The sequence below is a fragment of the Silurus aristotelis genome (assembly GCF_946808225.1).
Source record: "Silurus aristotelis genome assembly, chromosome: 19".
Lineage (NCBI taxonomy): Eukaryota > Metazoa > Chordata > Actinopteri > Siluriformes > Siluridae > Silurus > Silurus aristotelis.
The window spans coordinates 12507673-12532987 of NC_139592.1; the positions used below are offsets into that span (position 1 = coordinate 12507673).

The 25315-nt window shown below is 38.2% G+C and overlaps 1 protein-coding gene across 8 annotated transcripts in view; it reads left to right on the forward strand.

Annotated features, from left to right (window-relative positions):
• Positions 1-23796, forward strand: part of LOC310741854 (protein NDRG3-like) — a 57168-nt gene extending 33372 nt beyond the window's left edge. For 2 of the 8 annotated variants that reach the window (XM_083570226.1, XM_083570230.1), the window contains 15 exons: positions 4950-5055; positions 5684-5804; positions 7755-7817; positions 7947-8007; positions 12685-12771; positions 13104-13160; positions 13320-13423; positions 13563-13628; positions 13762-13813; positions 15662-15709; positions 15810-15845; positions 15977-16028; positions 21352-21390; positions 22447-22610; positions 22798-23796. In XM_083570226.1, coding sequence (XP_083426352.1) covers positions 4950-5055; positions 5684-5804; positions 7755-7817; positions 7947-8007; positions 12685-12771; positions 13104-13160; positions 13320-13423; positions 13563-13628; positions 13762-13813; positions 15662-15709; positions 15810-15845; positions 15977-16028; positions 21352-21390; positions 22447-22610; positions 22798-22803 — 1062 coding nt within the window. In that variant the 3' untranslated portion in view covers positions 22804-23796. Of the gene's footprint in view, positions 1-4949; positions 5056-5683; positions 5805-7754; positions 7818-7946; positions 8008-12684; positions 12772-13103; positions 13161-13319; positions 13424-13562; positions 13629-13761; positions 13814-15661; positions 15710-15809; positions 15846-15976; positions 16029-21351; positions 21391-22446 lie in introns of all 8 variants that reach the window. The other 6 variants (XM_083570229.1, XM_083570232.1, XM_083570225.1 and 3 more) reach the window with 3 other exon arrangements.
• The last annotated feature ends 1519 nt before the right edge of the window (positions 23797-25315 follow it).

The following is a 25315-nucleotide window of genomic DNA, read 5'->3' on the forward strand; positions in this document are numbered from 1 at the left end:
TTTATTTGCAGCGTGTGTGTGTGTTCTTTGTTTGTTAGTGGTAACTGATGGGTTCTGCAATGACTGTGCAGTTTCAAGGTGTGTCTGGGTTTGTGCATTCCTGTGTGTGTGTGTGTGTGTGTGTGTGTGTGTGTGTGTGTGTGTGTGTGTGTGTGTGTGTGTGTGTGTGTGTGTGTGTGTGTGTGTGTGTGTGTGTGTGTGTGTCTGTCTCTGTGTGTGCGCGCCAGGCATCCTGCAGTGTCCCAGAGGGGAAGGCCTTTGATTTCGGAGAGAAAAGCGAGAGAGAGGAAATTAAGATGCAGGGTGGTGTTCAGGGTTGGGCTGAGCTAGGCAAGTCACATGAAGCTTATAAAGCACAATGTTTAAGGATGCATTCAAACATTAGAAATTGTTTAAAGTAAGAGCATAAAATATTGTTATCCAGCTGTAAGCAAAGCACATTTCAACCCTGCTGAGTGACTCAGCTCGCATTCCAGTAACTTGTGATACTGTGTTACCGAATCAGTGTTCCTCTGATGACCTTGAAAGTCATTCCCCAGTTCTGCCTAAGTTCACGTTCTTCTTACACCTTTCATACACTGTTGCATTTGATTGCTAATGTCTTTGTAACTGAATCAGTTTCTCTCAGGACAGCACCTCAGTCGTTTGCATTATGCTCATTACACATTACATTATACATTTATAGGACACTTTATGCACTTGGAAGCAAGCCGCTTTCAGAAGTGGTGTTGGCTTGTTTTAATGGATTTGATGCTCACAGTCTTTGGCAGCAGTACACTCTTTGACATTTAAAGGGCTTTGACATTTACCCACAGTGCACTTTCATTGATCAGATCCATTCATATTTGCTAATGGAGATGGTTGATGGTTTAGTAAAGGGCAAAAAAGCATCCTTTTCCCGAAACAGCGGCGAAACGACTTCTCTCTCTCTCTCTCTCTGTCTTGTTTTTAGAATTGACAGCATAAAACTACTGAATTGTAATGTGTATTGGTACAGGCTGGTGGACAAGGAGATTCAAATACAAATGAGAGAGCATAACATTTCTGCACTATTTCCACTCTTATTTGATTTGCAATGCAAGGACAGAAAGCCACAGAGCATAACATTTGCAATGATGTACAGTACTTTCTGTTAATCAAGAACTTTAGAACTTTAAGAAATGATGGCTAAGTTGTCGTCAATTTCCACTCCTTGGTTTTCCCTTAAAATATATGAACAGAACTTTACTAGCATGTTGTATATACTTATATATATACTTATATATACTATACATATACTTATGTATAGATTTGTGTTTGCATGTTCAGAGGTGGTATAAACAGATTGTTTATTTGATCCAAGGTTAGGACATAATTCCTTGGTGTGAATCCAAATGTGCATTGGTGAGCCCCTTTTCCAGAATTGACCCTAGTTGCAGACTAATTCATGTGGAAACTTCCTTTGATGCACAGGACTTGGCCCCACACTAGAGCATTCACATACAATGTAGGATAACTAATGGATTTATCATTAATCCCCGCCCAACATATAATCATCTTCCTTATGCAGGAAATAGATCTGGAAGTAATGCTGATGATGTTAGACTCTTCCACACCCCAGTCCAGGAGCTGTGTTGCAATAATCTGTGACCCAAGTGACCTTTTACAAGCTCCTAAATTTTTCACTCTGTTTCGTCGCTGCTTAAACACCTGTTTCAAAAAGGCAGACAGTTAAAGTAATGGCACCTCAAAAGACGCAATGAGCAATGAATCGCTCCAACTGCCTCATCTATTTTTACAACTGCTTTTTCACTGTGTGCAGCATCTGCAGGTGTGAGATGAAAGTTTTCACTGCTGCTGCAGGATTTTTTTTCACTTTTTAGTAGCTAATTCTAAGACTCAATCCCTCCTCCCTGCCTTTTGTGTAGCAGTGATGTGCCCTCGATTAAAAGCTAATCAAATGTAACCATCTATCTGTTTAGATTATTGTCAGAACCGAAATTGTCAAAATGATTTATTTTGATACATATTCAATTCAATTCAATTCATTTTTATTTGTATAGCGCTTTTAACAATGAACATTGTCTCAAAGCAGCTTTACACAGATAATGTGGTGATTAAGTGTAAATATGTTCTTTGTAAGTATGTTTGTCCCTGATGAGCAACTGTGGCAAGGAAAAACTTCCCGAGATGGCATAAGGAAGAAACCTTGAGAGGAACCAGACTCAAGAGGGAACTCATCCTCATCTGGGTTGCACCAAATGTCCATTTAAAGCAGATATACAATGCTGCGGGGTGCAGTGATGATGATCAGAAGCAAACTGTATTCCTGAGTCAGTGTAGCGGACTGTTGACATTATCTACAGTCCAATCCATCCTCAAAGCACCCGTTCTTCTCCGGAATTACATGGAACCACCCAAGGTGTTGATGAGAGACCGTCCCAAGCTGCGCAGAAGTGTGAAGATCCACGGAGGGGAGAGGGGCAGGAACAGTGGTCACTGGAGCCTCAGGAGCATGTTAACTCGAGAGAGAGAGAGAGAGAGAGAGAGAGAGAGGGTGACGGGAAGAGAAGGATATGGATTATTAAGTGTCCCTATTGGTGTATGAAAGTTAATGTCACTGTGCAGTTTGGACTCCGGCAAGACTCGCTATGGCAGCATAACTAAAAGGGAGAACCAGAAGGTAACACAGACATGAGGGATCTCTTGGATAAGAGACGACCCACCACACCACCGTCAACAAACCCGAGTGAACGTGTGAATGTGAGGGGACGACAGCATACAAATATACCAGTTCACCAAACACGTAAGAGAAATCTACTGATAAAAGGCTTGACTAAATAAATAAGTTTTTAACTTCGACTTGAACACTGAGACTGTGTCTGAGTCCCGAACACTGGTTGGAAGGCTGTTCCATAACTGTGGGGCTTTATAAGAGAAAGATCTGCCCCCTGCTGTAGTCTTCATTATTTGAACTTCTTGGAGCACTGGATTTAGCTAAAGAAAATGGATTTGCATGCAGATTACTTTTAAATCTAACTTTATTCTAAACATTTTGTTGCGTATATTACTGGAGCATGACTACTTTTAATATTTAGATCCATGGTTCATAAGGTGGGATCTGGGGTCTATGTGGTGTCTGTTGAGCGTGATGTCGAGGTCATGAGTCAATTGCATCTCTGAGGATCGCTAGAACAACGATACAGCATTGTCAACACCAACTTAAACTGTATATGTAACCAAGATGACCCCAAACCAATAACCTTTACAATCTCATCCTACCTGATTGTTGTATATCAGTGGAAATCACAACACATGATTAACTGAACTGGATAGGTTTAATCCATAACTCACGATTATTATTCTTATAAATAGCCAACGTATTATACACACATGAATATCAAGCTTTATTTTAAGTGGTTATTTTAGTAATATTTTGCATTCATCACACAAATCTGTGGGCCTTTTTTTTTTTGTGGAACGCATCTTTGCTTTAAAAGAGAAACAATCGTTAACACAGAGATTATATATATATATATATATATATATATATATATATATATATATATATATATATATATATATATATACAGTGAGGAAAATAAGTATTTGAACACCCTGCTATTTTGCAAGTTCACCCACTTAGAAATCATGGAGGGGTCTGAAATTGTCATCGTAGGTGCATGTCCACTGTGAGAGACATAATCTGTACATAATACAATGGGTCATGTATTGCGAGATTTTGGGGAACAACCTCCTTCCCTCAGTTAGAGAATTGAAGATGGGTCAAGGCTGGGTCTTCCAACGTGACAATGACCCGAAGCACACAGCCAGGATAACCAAGGAGTGGCTCTGTAAGAAGCATATCAAGGTTCTGGCGTGGCCTAGCCAGTCTCCAGACCTAAACCCAATAGAGAATCTTTGGGGGGAGCTCAAACTCCGTGTTTCTCAGCGACAGGCCAGAAACCTGACTGATCTAGAGAAGATCTGTGTGGAGGAGTGGGCCAAAATCCCTCCTGCAGTGTGTGCAAACCTGGTGAAAATCTACAGGAAACGTTTGACCTCAAACAAATGCTACTGTACCAAATATTAACATTGACTTTCTCAGGTGTTCAAATACTTATTTGCAGCTGTATCATACAAATAAATTGTTTAAAAATCATACATTGTGATTTCTGGATTTTTTTTTTTAGATTATGTCTCTCACAGTGGACATGCACCTACGATTGACAATTTCAGACCCCTCCATGATTTCTAAGTGGGAGAACTTGCAAAATAGCAGGGTGTTCAAATACTTATTTTCCTCACTGTATGTGTGTGTGTATGTATATGAACACCACTGTTACATTTTTTTTTTCTCCTCAAAAGACATGCAAATCGGGAAATACATGATCTCAGTGACTTTTTATGGTTGTTAATGCATAAAAAATAAAGTGGTTGAGGAGTGTATATTGCATGTGTGGTAAGCACTTGCAAGAGATGTGGATGATTTTGTTCCAGCTAAGGCACCTTGCTATTGTTCAGACTGACTATGGATGTAAACCAAAAAACCCACACAACCCCAAGCAACGTATTTTACACAAATGCACACAAACAGCATAACGGGACGGAATCTTCCAGAGTACTAAGGACGTGAATAATGTGTCGGTGGCTTTGGTCTTGCTGATGCATAAACAGGTAATGATGTTACAATCTAACGTCATTGAGGTTTATCTTGCCAAACTCTGTGTTTGTTTTTGTGCAAGCGTGTCAGCGTGAGGCTGCTTCCTGTGGTGGTAGCATCAGTTCTTTTTTGACATGTCTTAGGTATAAATTGTTGTTGTTGGATTGCTGACGTTTGTTTTTTCAGTGTAGAGTTACATAATGTGCTCATTCATCCTGCCTGGCTCATATATAACCTCTCACAGGTCAAGTTATATAGTGTAGCTTTCCTCTTCCTGACTTTAGTCTTTTCTTCTCTTTGGATACAGGAGCATGACATCGAGACCCTCCACGGTGTTCTCCATGTCACCTTGAGAGGAACACCAAAAGGCAACCGGCCCATCATCCTTACATTCCATGACATTGGCCTTAACCGTAGGTTTTTCACCCAGCACATGCACAAAGTCTAAAATCTGAGGTTCTTGCTTTAAACTTTTTCTAGAATGTGTGTGTCTTAATTCGTAACAAACTTTTTCAAGAATGTGTTATTCATAACAAAATTCCCCTTCAGTAAACTAAGAATTCCACTACATGAAATGAAATGAAATTCTCCAGTTTCTTCAGTACATATTTGCTCAAAATTTTTTGTGCAATATTAAAAGACATATTTAAAGCTTTGTATTCATGAACTTTCCATAGACAGAATAATACATTAGGCCCAAGTTGAACTTATAATAGATAAAAATATTAACTGGATAATGATGAACGATGGTCAAGTATTGAAAAAACAAGCATGGCCACATCTAGCCATTTTTCATGTATCTAATATTTGTTTGATTATGATTATGTTTAATGTAATGATTAAATATTAGTTAAAAGCACACTCGGGACTGTTAAGTGTTCAGCATGTTCAGAGTTTGGGATCATATTCATAATTTTTTATATATATATATATATATATATATATATATATATATATATATATATATATATATATATATATATATATATATATATACAGGACAATGTCATCCTTGCTTGTTCTTTCTCTCTTGAATTGCAGATAAGTCATGCTTCAACACTCTCTTTAACTTTGAGGACATGCAGGAGATCACGCAGCATTTTGCCGTTGCCCATGTGGATGCTCCAGGCCAGCAGGAGAATGCAGCACCTTTCCCTACTGGGTAAGAAGAACTGTTTATCCTTTCCATGCACTGTGTGTACATTTAGAGATAAATGGCTATATGATACTGATACCGCAATATATATGAATATGATATATATATAGGAATATGCTTATCTTATTTATTGTGTCTGTTGTGCATTTTCTCCACTATTTGATCACTTGCCAGCTCTCCCTGTCATACAAGAGCTACCTCAGAGATGCATGATGTCAGTCCCAGCACCGTATCGAATTGTTGCTCATGCTGTGTCTTAGGGCAGCTTAACAAATTTAAAGCACTGTTTACCCTTCTTTTGCATGCACCATTAATTGGATAGTGTCCTTCTGATCGACAGGGGAGAGAGTATGCCACTGCCACTTTGCATCCAGCAGGTGTTTTCCCTTTGTTCTTGTCCATTGAACACTATGGCTGTGGATCTGTTAGGATGCAGGCATGCAGTCTACTGATGACGGGGCAAAGCTTACTTGTTGCCCCACACTGCTTTTCTAACCATGTTTTCACACTAGTGTCTTGTTACCTTTAATTTTCTGTGCAAGTGTGCAATACAGAACCATCATTTCAGTAACATTATAATTGTATTTAGGGGGGGATGAAGAACAGTTTTTCAAATTCTATCATGTTGCAATTCAACTGCTTGTGGTTGCCAAATATTTTCATAATCACGTTTTTTTTTTTGTTCTCTAGGTTTAGCTGCAACATAAATCGCAACTAATGTGAAGAAATTTGGCAATTGCATTTATGCACTTCAGCTGCCAAATAACATATCAGCACATTCACATGCAACGCAATGACATAATTGTATTATTGAAAAACACCAGGTCTGGAATCTGCACTAAGATGATTTTATAGCATTGTATTATGCTGCTTTGTTGCTGAGGAATTCAGTTTATGCTGTAAACACACACTATCGGTACAGATGAAATTGCATTAGTCTGCATCGTAGTGATTTCCTTATGCTTTCTTCAACAGATAAATGCAAACATTAAAGCCACCCGCTATTTAAAGTCAAATCACACGCATGAGTAAATATCACACTTGTGAATAATTGTTGGCAGCATGTCATTGGAGATTTCAATGATGCTTATTCGCAACAAGGTTCTTGTAAGAAGTGGACTTGAGGCAGAGCATATGCTTTGAATCTTTATTTCAGAGCGTCCGTATTAATTACACTGCAAGTATGCAAAAACCCACCTTTCAGACATGGTGTCTAAGGGCTACATGGAACACAAATTTTCACAAACACTAGCACACTGTGGTGCATTTAAGTATCTCATTATAGTGGAGTGACTCTACCCTACAACCAATCATATTTAAAAGTTCAACAGCTGGGTGATATAAATGCTAATAGCATACATTGTAACTAGTAATTTGCTCGTGTATAATTTTGGACTGTTATATGGATAGTTGAAGCAAAGCAGAGAGGTACACATTTTCTGTGAGTGAAACACTGTATACCACAGCTGACCTGTGTTAAACATGCTATTTCATCAATGGAAATGTAAATAAATGTGGACACAATATTGTCCTGCATTACTGCGTGTTTGAACAGAAACATTACAATTCGAATTAAAAAAAATCAGAGCACAACGGCTTTGTTCGATGATGCACCTTGGTCAATTTTATTATTTCATGACGGAGTGCTTTTTTTGTTTTTGTTCCCGTTTTGTTTTGTTATTTTGTTTGTTTGTTTTATCTGTACCATATGAAGAAATACTTGTGCATGGTCATTTATTTTGTATTTTCCAGCTTATATAAGTGTGATTCATCTATGAGTCATATGAATATCTCACTTTCTTTCTCACACTCTCTCTCTGTCTCTGTCTCTCTCGCTCTCGCTCTCTCTCTCGCTCTCTCTCTCGCTCTCTCTCTCGCTCTCTCTCTCTCTCTCTCTCTCTCTCTCTCTCTCTCTCTCTCTCTCTCTCTCTCTCTCTCTCTCTCTCTCTCTCTCAGGTATCAATACCCTACAATGGATCAGCTGGCCGAGATGTTGCCCTCAGTACTGTCCCACTTAAAGTGAGTCTCCTGAACTGTCCATAGTGCAGAAGCACATGAAAACAGCAGGAAATGAATGATGATTAGTTTTCATTTATCTTTTAACATTTCTTTCTTCCTTGTTTGTTCTCTATATTAAACCTTCTGTAGGATCAATAGCGTGATTGGCATTGGTGTTGGTGCTGGAGCCTACATTCTCACCAGACTGGCAGTAAGTGAGCTCTGTTACTTGATAATGAGCATCAACTATGTTCATCAGAATAACGGGGTGCTCACCCACACAAACCAAAAGTCTCAGTGACAGAAGCTTTCACCAAACAGACAGTATAATCTTTTATTGATTCTATAAAAGAGGTATCTCCCCGGCCAAGAAAGACGCGACCCCCCCGTTACTTTATACCGTACAATTAATAGAGCATGTAGTTCAGATCGAATATTGTAGGAACTTTGAAATGTGAGCGACACTCAGACACTTATGAAAAATACGGCGTTTAATGAACGAGACAGAACACAACATAGAACTAATTACACAAACATACAAAAATAAATAAAGAAAATAAAAATGAAAATAAAAATAAACAAAAAAGTAAAAAATAGGAAAAGGAGTAAGAGTAGGGAAAGAAGGGAAGAAAGAAAGCAAGAAAAGGATGGCAAGCTTAATCTTCAAAATTAACCACAACCTAAACAAGAATCATCAAAGAATTCAAATTCATCTTAAAATTAAGGGGCTCGAACTTAAACACTTATTTAAATTGGTTGATAAAACGGTTACTTGCATTGGCTTGTTGCACAAGAGTCTGGATGTGGTAGACAAAGAAATCTTTGAAGAGTCGGTTAGGAGGGAGTCAGATGTTCTTCCAGGTTCTCCTGAAGATCAAAGCAGTTGTTGTTCTTGAAAGTAAAGCTTGCCGGAAGATCTCAAAGGGGGAAGAGAGTCGTTTCTAAGCTGTTCCGAACATCTGACCCTTCAGGCCTTCGGGTCTGAGCCTTTCCCTCGAGCGAGCGAGCAAGCTTAGCTTAGCCTGACTTGACTATTGATTAGTTGGGTTCAAGATATTTTAGAGGTCCCGAACCCCACCCCTCTTTGGGGGAATGGCCAATGCTATGGCCTGAAATTTTGGAAGGAGAAACTTTCTTTGTTCATGCGTTTGTGGGCATGGTTTCTGGGTTATACTTGCTTTGGAGAACTTAAGGTTTTATCCAAAGTGTATTAAGACAGTATGGTGCATTTCATGATCAGATAAAATGCACTATTGTTTGCAAAATAAGGAACAGATAATTTTGTGATCATTTTGATATTAAACATGAAAAGCAATGACAGCATTGAAACCGAGGTACTTTAACATACCAGTTAACATTAACATACTATTAACATACCAGTATTTAAGGTATAACTTATGTTAGTACACTGTTATATTCTGTGTGTGTGTGTGTGTGTTTGTGTGTGTGTGTCACAAACAGGCGTACTGCGGCCGAGTTTTAAAAGTTAATTTTTTTATGGTTTGAGGGTCCCTGTGAAGTCAACCAGAGAGGCCAGGGGGTTATCTGGCTTTCGGGGTGGTGTGTGTCTGTGTGTGGGTGTGGGTGTGTGTGTGTAAGGTATAGAGACTTGTGTGTCAATGTGTGGCTTGTGTTATCAGTTAAATGCGGCTTTGAAGTCAGCTGGAGAGGTTAGGGTTTGTCCTGCTTCGAGTCTTCCAGGGTGGGTGTAAGCCGTGGTGCTCATCCTTTGATTAAAATGCAGATGTCAAGGGTTAAAAGGAATGCCTGGGACATGAAATCTAAATGACCTGTGCCAGACGTTACAAAATGAATAATACAATAATAAAATAGTTTTTCAAACATTTTTATGTAATTAATTAAACTTTCGAGTAGGGCTGGGACGATTCTCTAATCTGGCGATTCAATACTATCCCGATACTTTTGTGCCGATTCAATACATATTGCGATTCTGTAGCTATTGCGATTCATTGTTTAAATTGTGATTTTTGTTTGCTTAATAAAGATTAGACAATGGCAAATACTTGATCATACCCTTAAAGAGACTGTATGAGTTATATTAACAAAAACAATGCATCACATCTTTCTGAATTTTTATTTCAGGAGCATACACATACATAGTGCATAAAGAACCTTTAACCATAAAACTTTCAAGTACCAAAAACTTGAATATAATATTATTCAAATGTGCAACAAAATAACTAAAAACGATACTCTCTGAAATAAAATAAAAGTGCCAATAAACTGTTCCAACAAATAACAATAAATAAAAAAGCTCCTGAACAATTTATTTAAAATGAAACTACATTTATTTAAATTTTAAACCCTAGGCTGCAACTAAAATTTGCTTTAAACTTAACTAATGCTTGGGAATGTTAAGATTCTTCTGCCAAAACAAGAGCTGGTCAACATGCTCTGTGGTGTGGCTGCTTCTCTGTGCAGTCACAATGTCCCCAGCGGTAGAGAAAACCCATTCTGCAGAGTCCCTGGTACACATAGGTATTGCTTAGCTATCTTTGCAAGTAGAGGATACTCATGTTGATGTTCTTTTCACCAACCCAATGGGCATTCAGACAGTGGCAGACAATTAGCAATTCTGTACTTTTGCATTTTTTGTATAGATCATATTTCAAAAACCTGCATTTTCCACAACGCTATAAGGTCGAATGTCTTTGCAGATAAAAAGAGTAATCGACTCTGTGATGCTTTTGCCTGTTCTGAAGTGCATGGTTTTTTACTCAATGTCACATCCAGAGTTTGTTGAGATGCTGCAGGTTTTTTGGTTGTATTGCCACAATATGCTATCACTGTATGGCAGAGTTTGCATACCGTTTTTAGTCATGTCCAGCGCAGCTCTTCCTGGCAGTGTGTAAAATCCGAAGTGTTTCCACATTTGTGATTTAAAATGTGAAGGTGCAGAAACAATTCTCAAAGAGGTTTGCTCCCCTGCCTCTGCCATGGCTTTGCTTTCTCGCGCCAGCTTAAAACGGATACGACATCATCTAATACAGACAACAACAAAATACGTTTGTCCCTCTGTTGGAATAAAAGCAGTAACGTCTCTCTGGTCTCCACCACCTCTCTGGAAAAGTAAAATAATTATATATATCTCGATTCTGAGGTAAACAAATCGATCTCAAAATCGTTTGAAAAAGAATCGTGATAGTTTGGTGAATAAATTTTTTCTCCCACCCCTACTTTCGAGCCACTCGCGGCTTCTCGCAAACTATCAGATTATTTTCACGAGCTACTCTTTAGTCCGGTTCCAAATGAAAAGTCACCAACTATCGAGGTCACGAGCATCAAGATCGCAAGTATCGAAGTTTCACTGTAGTGCATAGAGATTGTGAAAGTGTTTGCAATGTATAAATAATAAATAGGAAAATAATATAATATGCATTGCAGTTTTATGTTAACATATGGCACCTGAATATTCATATATCGTGCATGCGTTTTATTATCGGTACCAAACAAATGAGTTAAGCTTCACAAAGTAGATCGCCTGGAGCTTGGTTGGGTCTTCAGATGAAGGTAAAATATATACAGCTCATAATTATAACAGTTTGATTTTTAAGGGTCAGCAAAAAGCACTCAATCCTATCACTAGCATCAGTTACTCAAGTCTGCAGCACTTTTGTAGCACAGCACACCAGGAAATGGTGACAGGAAATATAAAATGCATCAAAATAGTAACACAGTTAATATGAAAAAAGAAAAATGTGAACAGATAGAAAAAACAAATAAATCAGATCTAACTAAAAGCAGAAAATCTAAAATGGGGCAGATTATAGATAAGAGTAAGACGAAAATTGGTTTTAAGGAACAAATTAAATATAGGAACTGATGGAGAGATATACTCAAACATGGTCATGCTGACACTTTTCACCTTCTTACATGGCTACACACAACTCGAGTATCATCGAGTCACTTTACCTTCCGAAGTCTCATCCTTCCAGCAGAACATAATGAATCTGTATGAAATTAAAGAGGATTTGTTCAGATTAACAGCTCAGAGCTCTGTGCACAGCCTTCAGTAGGCTCCTTTTACCAGCGTTTTGATATCAACTCCAGACTGTTAACAATAGGGCTTATTATTAGACTTTGTATTAATGTGACATTCTTTTCCTAATGTTTTTTAGGTGTGTGTGTGTGTGTGTGTGTGTGTGTGTGTGTGTGTGTGTGTGTGTGTGTGTGTGTGTGTGTGTGTGTGTGTGTGTGTGTGTGTGTGTGAGTGTGTGTGAGTGTGTGTGAGTGTGTGTGAGTGTGTGTGAGTGTGTGTGAGTGTGTGAGATCTGAATGTGCATTGGGTGAAAGAGAGTTAATGTTGGAAGTTAATTATAGTTCTGCCATATTTACACATGGAGGTGTTGACATATAAAGCAGAGCAAAGTGAAGCTTTCTTTCTCACACACTGTCTTTTTCCATGGGCTGTAGCATGCATCCATTATGAGTTTCATAACAGAACCACTTGCATCCTGAGCGACCGATCTCTCTTTGATGTAGGTCATGTGTCTGATTGCCACTGAGCTTAAATTCATGTTTAAAACCAAATGTGTGAGCAGCTCAGTTGCACGGATGAGAATTAGGTGAATGTGTGAGCATCTGAGGATATGCTGAATTCATATGAGTGGGTGGTTTAAGATGAAATGTGTTACCTGGATGTCAGTGTCATCTCACGAAAAAACTCTTTACAGTACACCACTTTCTTCCCAATACCTTGACCCTTTGTTGAGAACGTATCATATGAATCCAGAGGCTTATCAGTATTTAATTTGCCTTCATATATTTTTCCACATCTGTTTTTTACATTCCTAAACCACGATAGGGATAAAGTGTCAAATCAGACCAAAGTTTGATTTTCTGATTCCTTCTTTTTCTTGTCCTTTAGCTAAATCACCCAACTCTGGTAGAGGGTTTGGTTCTTATTAATGTGGACCCCTGTGCAAAAGGATGGATGGACTGGGCTGCTTCAAAGGTAAGCATGTAGTATATAAAATGGTTGTCATGCCTGTCTGCTGTCTACAGAACGCCTTTGTTAGTTTGTTTGTCATAGAACCAATTTTTATGTAAAACAGGTATTTAATTAAACATAATTAAATTGGTACATTAGGAAGTGCACTAAACCTTTTAAGAAGATTTAGTAGCAGGTTTGTACATCCAAATTCTGTTGGTGATTGCCAGTCAAACACCTTTTTTGCAAACAAATGATTTGAACAACGTGTACATTCCGTCACAAGAAGCGGTGGTAGAACGTGGTATAAAGCATTTAGTTGCGTGTTTCTCTCTGTCTGCATGTGCCTGTTTTAGTTGTCGGGATGGACCAGCAACCTGGTAGACATAGTGATGAGCCATCATTTCAGCACAGTAAGTCTCACTACACACCGCCTAGCCTTCACAACATAGAGAACATTTTCGCTTATTCTTGTGCATAATTGTGAAGTTTTGTACGTAGTGAGACTTGACCAAGAAGAACTGGGTGGACTAGAGAGCAAAAATAATTTCAGGATGTTTGTTCAATAACAGGATGAGCTGACAGAAAACCAGGAGATCATTCAGACATATCGTCTGCACATCGCTCAGGACATGAACCAGGACAACCTGGCACTGTTCTGTAACTCTTACAACAGGTACTGAACAGATCTTTAAGGACCGTTGTAACTCGCATGTCTGGTCATTGTGGGAGCTTAAGCTTCCCCTCACATCCCAACTGACCAGACACGGGTGTAAAGAGTGCGCCAATACTGACATTTCTTTCCATCCTTATAGCCGTCGAGATCTGGAAATTGAAAGGCCAATCGTGGGGCTTAATGAGGAAACCGTCAACACTCTGAAGTAAGTATGAATTTTATATAATGAGATTTTTTGACAGCAGGCCATAATATACAATTGTGCACAAGTCAAACCATATTTTTTTTAATAGCTTGCATAATAATTGTGATCTTAAATTTCCTGCTTTTCTTTACAGGTGTCCTGCATTGCTAGTTGTGGGTGATACATCGCCAGCTGTGGAGGCAGTTGTGAGTGTTAGATTTCATTATTCAGTGTACAGCAATACAGAATTCGTATTTCAAACAACAAACAGAGCCATCTATTTCTTTTTAATTCTCCATTTAATATTCTGTAACTGTAGTTTGGCATTAACACAGTGCATATGTGCGTAATGTACTGTACATGTGTGCATGTGGTAGAAGATAAACAGACATCATTACAGTTAATCGAATGAAATCGAAATACGTAAATGTTCTACTTGTCCAGGCTTTCTGTCTGCAAAGAATACACTGATTGAAGATCTAGTTTAACCGTAAGCATTAATACCGAGTTGGTTTCCCATTTACTTCCATAAGAGCTTTTAGCAGCTGATGCCAAGAAGGACTAGTGAACACTGTGTGCTTAATCTATGTCTTATAGAATCTCACTTTGTGCACGTGGGCATTGTTAATCTAAAATACTTGTGCCCTTTAGTTGCAATGAAAAGAAACAGAAATTCAAGAATCTTGAAATTCTTGACACTTTTGGGGGTATCCTGATTTGCGTTTATTTCTGGCTGAAAGACGACATGCAAAAAAAACATGTGAAAAGGAAACAAAAAAGTTTCAGTTCAGCTGTGTATGTAGTTTGCAGAACTATGTGGTGTGTGTGTGTGTGTGTGTGTGTGTGTGTGTGTGTGTGTGTGTGTGTGTGTGTGTGTGTGTGTATGTGTGTATATATTTACAGTATTTCACAAAAGTGAGTACAGAGTTCAGAAACCATTTTAGAAGATTTTTTTAAGGAACAATACGACAGTATAGATTCCCTGTCTCTTGAAATTCCCTCAACTCAACATACAGCCATTATTGTCAAAAAAGCAGACAACAAAAGTGAGTACACATTAACAGCTGTTCATCCTCTAAACATGCAAAGCCACAGGTCCTATTCATCATGTTCATATTTTTGTCTTCTTGACAGGATCATACAATTGTGTTGTATCTTGTATTAGAGCAGTTAGAATTGGGTGCTTTGAGTACAATTCTCTCATACTGGTCACTGAATGTTCAACATGGTACCTAGTGGCAAAGAACTCTCTGAGGATTTGAGAATTAGAATTGTTGCTCTCCACAAATATGCCGAGGCTATAAGAAGATCGGTAACACCCTGAAACTGAGTTACAGTACAGTGGTCAGGGTCATACAGAGGTTTTCAAAGACGTGTTCCACTCGAACAGTCCTCATGCTGTGCGTCAGGTGCAGTAGCTGCTACAAAAAACAGACGCATGAGTGCTGCCAGCATTGCTTTAAAGGAAGGGTCACCAACATGGTGACCGCCCGCAAGGACCACATGAGTCGCCTGTGGGCCTTTTCTAAAAAATAGCTCACCATAGCAGCACTTACCAGTGAGCTGCATCCAATTTTTTTTTTTTGCTAATCTTTTTTTAAATCACACTTGCATTGGTGTGAATTTGAAAATGACAATATTAATTGTATTATTGTAATATTAATTGTCATTATGGAGGAGTCGAAGAGGATTCCAGCAACAACCCTTGCAGCCCTGTTGAATTCCATGCCCAGGCGGATTAGGGCAGTGCTACCTAACAATGGTGCTCACACAAAATATTGACACTTTGGACACAGTTTTGACATGTTTACTTTTGTTGCCAGTTATTTAGACAACAATGTCTGTATGTTGAGTAATTTTTGGGGGATGGTAAATCTGTACTGCTATACAAGCTGCACATTGACTTCCACAACCATGTGAGGGGGTTTCCCCCAGGCCACTGTGCATATAGGTTAGAGCATATTGTGTTGATACACAATTGGTCACATTGGTCTGTGAGTGTCTTTTTATCTCTTTTGCTGATCTGCCGGTAATAAAGCTGTATTTCTGTTCAGGTTGAATGTAACTCGAGGTTAAACCCTACAAAGACCACCTTTCTGAAGGCAAGACAAGACATTTAAAATGGAAAAAAATTTTTTTATCATGCATCTTTTAGGGAATACGTTTTTGATTTTAAACTTACATATTCCCTTATGATTTCAGATGGCAGATTGTGGTGGGCTTCCCCAAGTTGTACAAGTAAGCTTTCGTAAAAGGAGAAAAAGTAGTTTTACAGTTTCCACACTGTATATTTATATCTGACCTGCAATAAGGACATCATTTGTAATGCACGATTGTATTTGTATAACTTTTTTTTTTCTTTTTTCCAGCCTGGTAAACTTGCCGAGGCCTTCAAGTACTTTGTCCAGGGCATGGGTTACAGTAAGTACATTTTCTATTTTTATTTATTCATTTATTTTATTTATTTTTTTCCCCTTCAGTAGACATCTTGTCTTTAATGTCACACAGCTGTATTGCTTTTCCATATTTTAGTCTGACCTAAGCTGCAACTTTGTGTTTAAAATGTCTCTGATGTGCATTTTGTTATTTTAAACATCATGTCACTTGAAAAAGTCACTGTCAGAAAGTTTCGTGTGGAAACCGTCATCTCAGCAACCCCTGTTCCACCCACGCAACACTACCACACACATGCACATACAGGCATAAACCCATAAATATGTGTTTGCTGGCTTCTTTGATTGTGGTAATAAATATATTTTACTGGTTATGATACTAATAAGCAATGCTTTTTGTGTACATCAAAAGAGTAAAGGAAATTACAGCATTATAGGGCTGTATAAGAAGTTCCCAGTCTACCTGTTATTACACCAAAACATAAATATAGTGCATAAATTTGAATATTTTCACCCTTCAGTGCATAATGCTGATTTTGCTGAAGTGGCGTAATTTGAGCTACAATGCCCACCTCAGAGTTTAAGACCGAGCCAGACTACCTTTCCTAGCACCAAACTCAAAATATGACTTTGTTTCCTGTGTGGCTATGCAGTGATGCGAGCTTCAGGGTGTAAGTAAAGCAGATTTACTGAAAGTATGCTGTGTTGCATGGCCTGTGTGGACTGCTCCCCTGCCCCTCAACTCTTTCTCTGCAGATATATGTGTGTGCATGGTGCCCTGTGATGGACTGGCGTTCCATCCAGGGTGTATTTCCACCTTGAGCCTAGTTTTCCCGGGATAGATTGTTAATCCACTGTGGTTCAAACCAAGTGTTAAAGTTTTTAAAGCGATTAGTGTAGATGTATGAATTAATTGAATGAATGGTACACATCCATTTAATACAAGTTTGCTTTAATAAAATACATTTGAGGACTTGATTGACTGCAATATAGAAGCAGCGGACAAAAAAACACTTGCTAAGAAGGTCAACGTAGAATAACCAGTCTGATTTATGCTCACTGAAATTTTACAACCCAGCAACAATTGTGGTGAGCAGAGAAACATCTCGGAATGCAGATGAAACGTTGAGGTGGCTAGCCTACAAGTACAGAAGACCACATCAAGTTTCACTTCTGTCGGCCATAAGCAGAAGTCTGCAGTGAGCACTGGCTCACCAAAACTGTGGAAATGTAGCATTGTTTAATTCATACAATTCAGCACTGTTTAATTTGCCTTGAACAGTGCTGGTGGAGGTAGTGTACATTCGGGCCCATTAAAACCAATAATTTATGCCACAGTCTATTCGAGTATTGTTGCTGACCATGTGTATCTTTTCATAGCCATAAATTTACTTAAAACTGGTTACCTGAACATGACTATGTTTTTCAGGAATTGATAGTATTTTGTTAAATCCCAAGAAGAATTGAGGCTATTATGAGTGCAAAGGGAGACCACAGCTATATAAGTATAGTGTTCCTAATAAGGTATTTAGTGAATCAGAGGGGACAAATGAAGGCCTCATAAATGCATCCATTGAACTAACAATTTATACAGTCTAGTTTTGATTGAATAGAAAAGACTAATTGATTAGTGTTGACAAATCCTGTTATAGACAATATGTTCTAACAGCCAAGTGTTCACTCAATTGGGAATTGAAAAGGATTTTGGTCAAAAACATTTGAAGTCAGAAGCTGTGTGTTTAAAATTCAGCTTAGATTATCAAAAGGAAAAACAAGTCTCCAGATAAAATTTTTTTAAATACATTTTAATTCCGTTTTCATTACTGAGAGGATGATCGACTGTGGGGCTGCGCAACACAGTTACCTTCCAAATGTTCCTTATTCAATGTGACGTAATTAGTCATCTGTCTTCTGACCTTTAGTCCTGGCCTCATGCCATAGCCATGCCACACCTGACTTCTCAGAATGTAAGAATGCACACTATTGTAGTCATAGCATTGTGTAGTTACTAAGTGGGCTTTATGGGGACTTTTTTGTGTGTTTGCTGCTGGTGTGGTAAAGAACCCAGCTTTCCTATATATGTTCATGAATAGATGAGTGTGTGCATTTTTGGTAAGTTCCTTTTTTATGAATAAATCAGATGAGGGTCTAGTGAACTATTTATTTACCTGGTGGTGATGTTTGTAAATGTTTTTTGGTGAATACCACTGTACATGAGTTCTTAAGTGTGTTCAGCTGCACAAAAAGGCTAATATTATTTAGTCATTATTTAGGGTTAGGGCTTTATTGTGGCCTACAAATAAATGGACTTTGTACATCTAATGGTGAATCTGAGTGTGCAGAGGTAGTTGTTGCTTTTTTTTATTTTTATTCAGTTTTGGGTTCTTTTGTGGAAGCCTTGTTTTTAACCTCAACCAAAGTGTTAGGCTTGGACTAACTGGCATTTCATAGCTAACTGAAGCTTTTGTGTGGTTGGTATCGGTCCAGTCAAGAAATAGTCTTCAAAAGGGTTTTTACTTAAAGTTTGAAAGAGATACTAGTTACATTATAATAAAAACATTATAATAAACATTATAATGAAAAAAAACTAGCTTGACATTAGGAAGTTGATCTCATAATGATCTATAACTTAATGGCTGTGTCATTAGAGCCGGTTTTATTTTTTATTATTTTTTATGTATTTTTTTATACATTGGCCTTCTATGGCTATATCAGCATAGTGAATTCTGGGGCGGTGGGAGCCACATCTACGAAGAACATATGCTGTTTTTAACACGTTGTTGGCGAGTTAAATAAGTGAGTTTGAAGCTTTTATTTCATTCAGTGAATTAGGGTGAAGGTCCCACAAGTGAGCCACTCATGAGTAATTTGCTGCTACTGTTTTATATATATATATATATATATATATATATATATATATATATATATATATATATATATATATATATATATATATATATATATATATATATATAGTACAGACCAAAAGTTTGGACACACCTTATCATTCAAAGAGTTTTCTTTATTTTCATGACTATGAAAATTGTAGAGTCACACTGAAGGCATCAAAACTATGAATTAACACATGTGGAATTATATACATAACAAAAAAGTGTGAAACAACTGAAAATATGTCATATTGTAGGTTCTTCAAAGTAGCCACCTTTTGCTTTGATTACTGCTTTGCACACTCTTGGCATTCTCTTGATGAGCTTCAAGAGGTAGTCACCTGAAATGGTTTTCACTTCACAGTTGTGCCCTGTCAGGTTTAATAAGTGTGATTTCTTGCCTTATAAATGGGGTTGGGACCATCAGTTGTGTTGTGCAGAAGTCAGGTGGATACACAGCTGATAGTCCTACTGAATAGACTGTTAGAATTAGTATTATGGCAAGAAAAAAGCAGCTAAGTACAGAAAAACGAGTGGCCATCATTACTTTAAGAAATGAAGGTCAGTCAGTCCGAAAAATTGAGAAAACTTTGAAAGTGTCCCCAAGTGCAGTCACAAAAACCATCAAGCGCTACAAAGAAACTGGCTCACATGCGGACTGCCCCAGGAAAGGAAGACCAAGAGTCACCTCTCCTGCGGAGGATAAGTTCATCCGAGTCACCAGCCTCAGAAACCGCAGGTTAACAGCAGCTCAGATTAGAGACCAGGTCAATGGCACACAGAGTTCTAGCAGCAGACACATCTCTACAACAACTGTTAAGAGGAGACTGTGTGAATCAGGCCTTCATGGTAGAATATCTGCTAGGAAACCACTGCTAAAGAAAGGCAACAAGCAGAAGAGACTTGTTTGGGCTAAAGAACACAAGGAATGGACATTAGACCAGTGGAAATCTGTGCTTTGGTCTGATGAGTCCAAATTTGAGATCTTTGGTTCCAACCACCGTGTCTTTGTGCGACGCAGAAAAGGTGAACGGATGGACTCTACATGACTGGTTCCCACCGTGAAGCATGGAGGAGGAGGTGTGATGGTGTGGGGGTGCTTTGCTGGTGACACTGTTGGGGATTTATTTAAAATTGAAGGCATACTGAACCAGCATGGCTACCACAGCATCTTGCAGCAGCATGCTATTCCATCTGGTTTGCGTTTAGTTGGACCATCATTTATTTTTCAACAGGACAATGACTCCAAACACACCTCCAGGCTGTGTAAGGGCTATTTCACCAAGAAGGAGAGTGATGGGGTGCTGCGCCAGATGACCTGGCCTCCACAGTCACCGGACCTGAACCCAATCGAGATGGTTTGGGGTGAGCTGGACCGCAGAGTGAAGGCAAAAGGGCCAACAAGTGATAAGCATCTCTGGGAACTCCTTCAAGACTGTTGGAAGACCATTTCAGGTGACTACTTCTTGAAGCTCATCAAGAGAATGCCAAGAGTGTGCAAAGCAGTAATCAAAGCAAAAGGTGGCTACTTTGAAGGACCTACAATATGACATTTTTCAGTTGTTTCACAATTTTTTGTTATGTCTATAATTCCATATATAATTCCACGTGTTAATTCATAGTTTTGATGCCTTCAGTGTGAATCTAAAATTTTTTATAGTCATAAAAAAATAAAGAAAACTCTTTGAATGAGAAGGTGTGTCCAAACTTTTGGTCTGTACTGTGTATATATATATATATATATATATATATATATATATATATATATATATATATATATATATATATATATATATATATATATATATATACTAATTTTACAATTAAATCATAAAAAAAAAAATAAGATTGGTGCTTGACCTTTTTCATTTTTATCTGATGCTAGAAAATCTAAGGATATATTTTGTATATATGAAATAATTAATAGACGCTTCTCTCGTTGTTTGGTTTTCTAGTGCTTTCACAGACAGAAAGAAATTAATAGAGATACATTTGCAATGATTAGCAGTAGAAATAATTTGTGAATAAGTCTGGATAAACCAAGTTGTAACTAAAAAATAAAGTGTGAAGAAAATGTATATTACATTCTTTAACTATATTCGATAATTGTCTATATTACACTTGTGAGTTCTGTTCAGAGTTTGATTTATAGGACTAGAGGTAATGATGCTCAGGGTCAGTGAGATGTAGGCTTGGACTAAAGTAATTTGTGATTAATGCTGGGTCTTTGAGTATGAAGAACATAAATATAGCCTTTTCTAGCAGAGTTGGTTTCTCTATTGACAGAGAAGGTTTTACCGCTTTTTCCCATGATCCTCTTGTTAATCTGTCTTATCTTTTTCTTCAGTCTTTTTTTTTTTTTTTTTTTTTTTTTTTTTTAAGTTTTACTAGTAACATCTTTGTTTTCCTCGTCTCTCTTCCTTTCTCCTCTTCCTCTTTGACCCCTCCGTCAAACGTGAACAGTCCCCCATGTGCTCCTCAGCCATCTGAACAGCGAAGCAGGTACCAGGAGTTTAGACAACACTTTAGGATGCACTTCCACTGTCTTGTCCTCTTGTTTGTCTGTTTATTCAGCATCTCTATATCTTTCACTCTTTCTCAGCTCTTGCCATTTAGCCAGTCCCCTGACATTCAGTTCTGTGTTTCTCATTGTCTCTGCATCATGGTGTTAGTAGCATGATCTGTGGTCATTGCTCCAATATGCTGTCTTTCTTGATGTTGAGAGGGTGTGCATGTGTATGTGCACACCCTAGAGACAGGTTATCAAAGGTAATATTATTAATTTGATTTTTGTTTTGCTTTTTTTCCTCCTTCTAATGCAACTTTTTTTTTTCTTTTACATTAGCCTGAGATCTTTTGCATGCAGCATCTCTACATGGAATCCCTGCATTTCTACATGCAATTTCCCAATATTCATTTTTCAGTCACAGTAAAAATGAATTGGAACTCAGTTATAACTGGAATTTTCCTTCTTTCATATGAGAATAATGATTTTTAGCAGTGGCTAAAACTTTGACATGTTGATTTTATGGGCACAGGCAGGAAGACACAAGGCTTATTTGCATAATTTGAGGATTTTGACCATTTGGCTTTCATTTCTGCTTAAATTTACTACACCCACATTCTCACTTTTTTTTTAATACAAATATCTTTTTTTAATTGTTCCAAATAAGTATTATTAGTCTATTAAGCAACAAGCTTTAAGATGAGTATCTGTTTATAATAAGCAGAGAGTTAATAAAGATCAACACTTAAGTCTTGTGTACTTCCTGGTTTGGCCAAATCAGACAGCCAGAAACGAGTGTGCACTGTATTAAAATCTCAGCAGTGTGTAAGTCTACTGAGTGCTGCTGAACTGGGACCATTACCTGTTATATGAGGAATCCCCAGTAAGGTTACTCATTATTCTCCCCTGATACTGGAGCACTATGTCTCATAAACGGAAAGTCACAAGTGCAGTATTGTGCTTCTTTTCCAGAACCAACAATATGTCACAGTAGTGCAATTAAAAATTTCTTTATTCATATATCTTTTTCTCCTTATCTCTTTGTCTCTCAGTGCCCACTGCCGGCATGACGCGCTTGGCACGCTCTCGTACCCACTCAGCGTCCAGCATGAACTCCGTGGAAGGTGCACGTAGCCGCACTCACAATAACTCTCAGCAGGAGGGTGCTGCTGCCAGCCCAGGTCACGAGAACCATGCCAGACCACAAACTATGGAGGTGTCCTGCTAAATCTGTTAAATTTGCTTCTAATTCGTTCTTATTACACCACATTCTCTCACATATTTCATCATTCATAATTTAAAAACCAGGCTTCTGGTATAATCAAACAATGCAATTTATGACTACTGAAATGAATTCACAGTCTGTATACACCTGTTGTTGTTGTTTTTTTTTTTTATTTAAGTCTTAATCAGTTCCTGATATGCAAGGAAGACTGATGTCTCTTTGGATAGAAGTGGTCATGTTCAGAAGGCACTTGTTCCTGAGAAGAATACATCTCCCTATCTTATTTCCAAATTATAGTGAAGACCAAACCACATCTTGCATCCCTCCGTACATCTGCTCGTTCCATCTGGTTATCACCCCCACACCACTGACTTGTTTTTTTTTTTTGTTATTCTGTTCACAGCAGCTTTGTATTCTTCTGTCAATATTCTGTGCTTTGTGAAAAGATCAGTCTCTAGAATGCAGACTAGTTGTTTAACTTGTTTTTCTGTACATTCTCGCACAAAAAAAATCTACTGATAAGCATGTCCGTTTTAATGTAACTAAATGGAAGTGTATATTGGAAATAGTTTTTCTGTTCAGATTTCTGGAAATACTGTAGACATAAACAACCCTTGGGGTAACTTTGCACTCTAGCAGAAATGTACTGATATATTTAGACCAGAACCCAAATTTATCTGGCAGAGCTGCATTGTAGTAAACCGAGTTCTCGGTAGAACCCATTTAGAAACTCGGACATAGCCAGAACAGCTAACTTTACATACACAGTTTTCTCTGTAGCCTCTTCAGAGAGGAAAACAGAGACATGGTCACGTATTACTATCTCACAGTAGTTATAGAATTTTCAATCATTTTAACTCCCTGCAAAAACAAATACTGACAAAGGGGTTTGGTTTGAACGTACTCCACAATTCCTTTACAATGGATAGATGTTCCAGTTTACTTGAACTGTACTGAATACTTCCTCTATTAGATTTTGTAGCTATATTATTATTACTATTATTATAAATACTATTGCTATAATCCTTGGATGTGTATTCATTATCGCTCTATGATTGTACCGCCTTGAGTGAGCTTGCGACATCAAGCTTTGTCCTCCAATCATACAGGGGGCGCTGTACTTCTGCTGAGTGTGGTGATTTGTACTAATTAATAAAGTTAACGGTTCTACATAAAACTGTTGTCATGATTTTTCTGTCAAAACATTACTGAACATCTTTCTCCTTTTTCTTAAACAGCCTACACTAACCACTGTATCAGCAAATGTAGAGGCGTAATTCCAACGAAATTTTAGAAAGATTGGCCAATCCTTTTCATTCCTGCCAAATTTTTGCCCAATCCCACCTGCTTCTGCAGAAACTTGGATTTCTCTCAACGACGCTTTCAGAAAGGTTGATCAACCTTGCCCACTCCTGCAGAAACACTCGCGAAGGGATTACGCTCTGTAATTTTGGACCGATCCAAAATGCAGAAGTTTTGACTACTTTCAACCATTGCTACAAAAACTTGACCACTCCTTCATTCTCCCTCAAAATGCTTGACCAATATGTTGCCTATTTGAACAGGTTTGATTGATCTCAACTACTTTAAAAAAAAAACAAAAAAAAAAAAACAGAAACCAATGCCAACTGCTTTCTCAGGAAGTTTGACCAGTTTACCCACTCCCACCGAGCGCTGCACATAATTAAAAAGCTTCCTCCTAACGACTTTTTTCAAGCCATCCCACTCACTATTCCAGGAAATTTGGCAAATTTTCCCCTCTCCGTAAAAGCATTTAACCAATTCTGATCACTTTCAGAATTCGGTTACATTTTTCTTTTCAATTGACCAAACAAACCCAGTCCAAAAAATTCAACCAATCCTTATATTTTTCAATTGAAAGATTGCATTCAACTACAAATGTTCACAATCTTTTGTTTCATTTTGTGCTTTGGGTTGTTCTCTTGTGAGATGGAGGATGGACGGCAACAAAAATATCTTCTAGAGGTAAGATCTCATCACTGTATGATTAAGGTGTTGGTGTTTGCTTGTGCTTGTTACTCTACCCCTTACCCCAGATTTTGGCAGAATGCAGGACATTGGCACATGCAGGGAAAAATCCATGCAGCTGCTTTAATGCTACTGTGCTGCTAGCAGAGGTGTGAAGTAACGAAGTATTAATACTTCGTTACTGTACTTAAGTAGATTTTTTTGGTATCAGTACTTTACTCCACTATTTATTTTTCAGACAACTTTTTACTTTTACTCATATACACTGCAGGAGGGATTTTGGCCCACTCCTCCACACAGATCTTCTCTCGATCAGTCAGGTTTCTGGCCTGTCACTGAGAAACACGAAGTTTGAGCTCCCTCCAAAGATTCTCTATTGGGTTTAGGTCTGGAGACTGGCTAGGCCACGCCAGAACCTTGATATGCTTCTTACAGAGCCACTCCTTAGTTATCCTGGCTGTGTGCTTCAGGTCATTGACATGTTGAAAGACCCAGCCTCGACCCCTCTTCAATGCTCTAACTAAGGGAAGGAGGTTGTTCCCCAAAATCTCACAATACATGGCCCCGGTCATCCTCCTCTTAATACAGTGCAGTCGCCCTGTCCCATGTGCAGAAAAACACCCCCAAAGCATGATGCTACCACCTCCATGCTTCACAGTAGGGATGGTGTTCTTGGGATGGTACTCATCATTCTTCTTCCTCCAAAC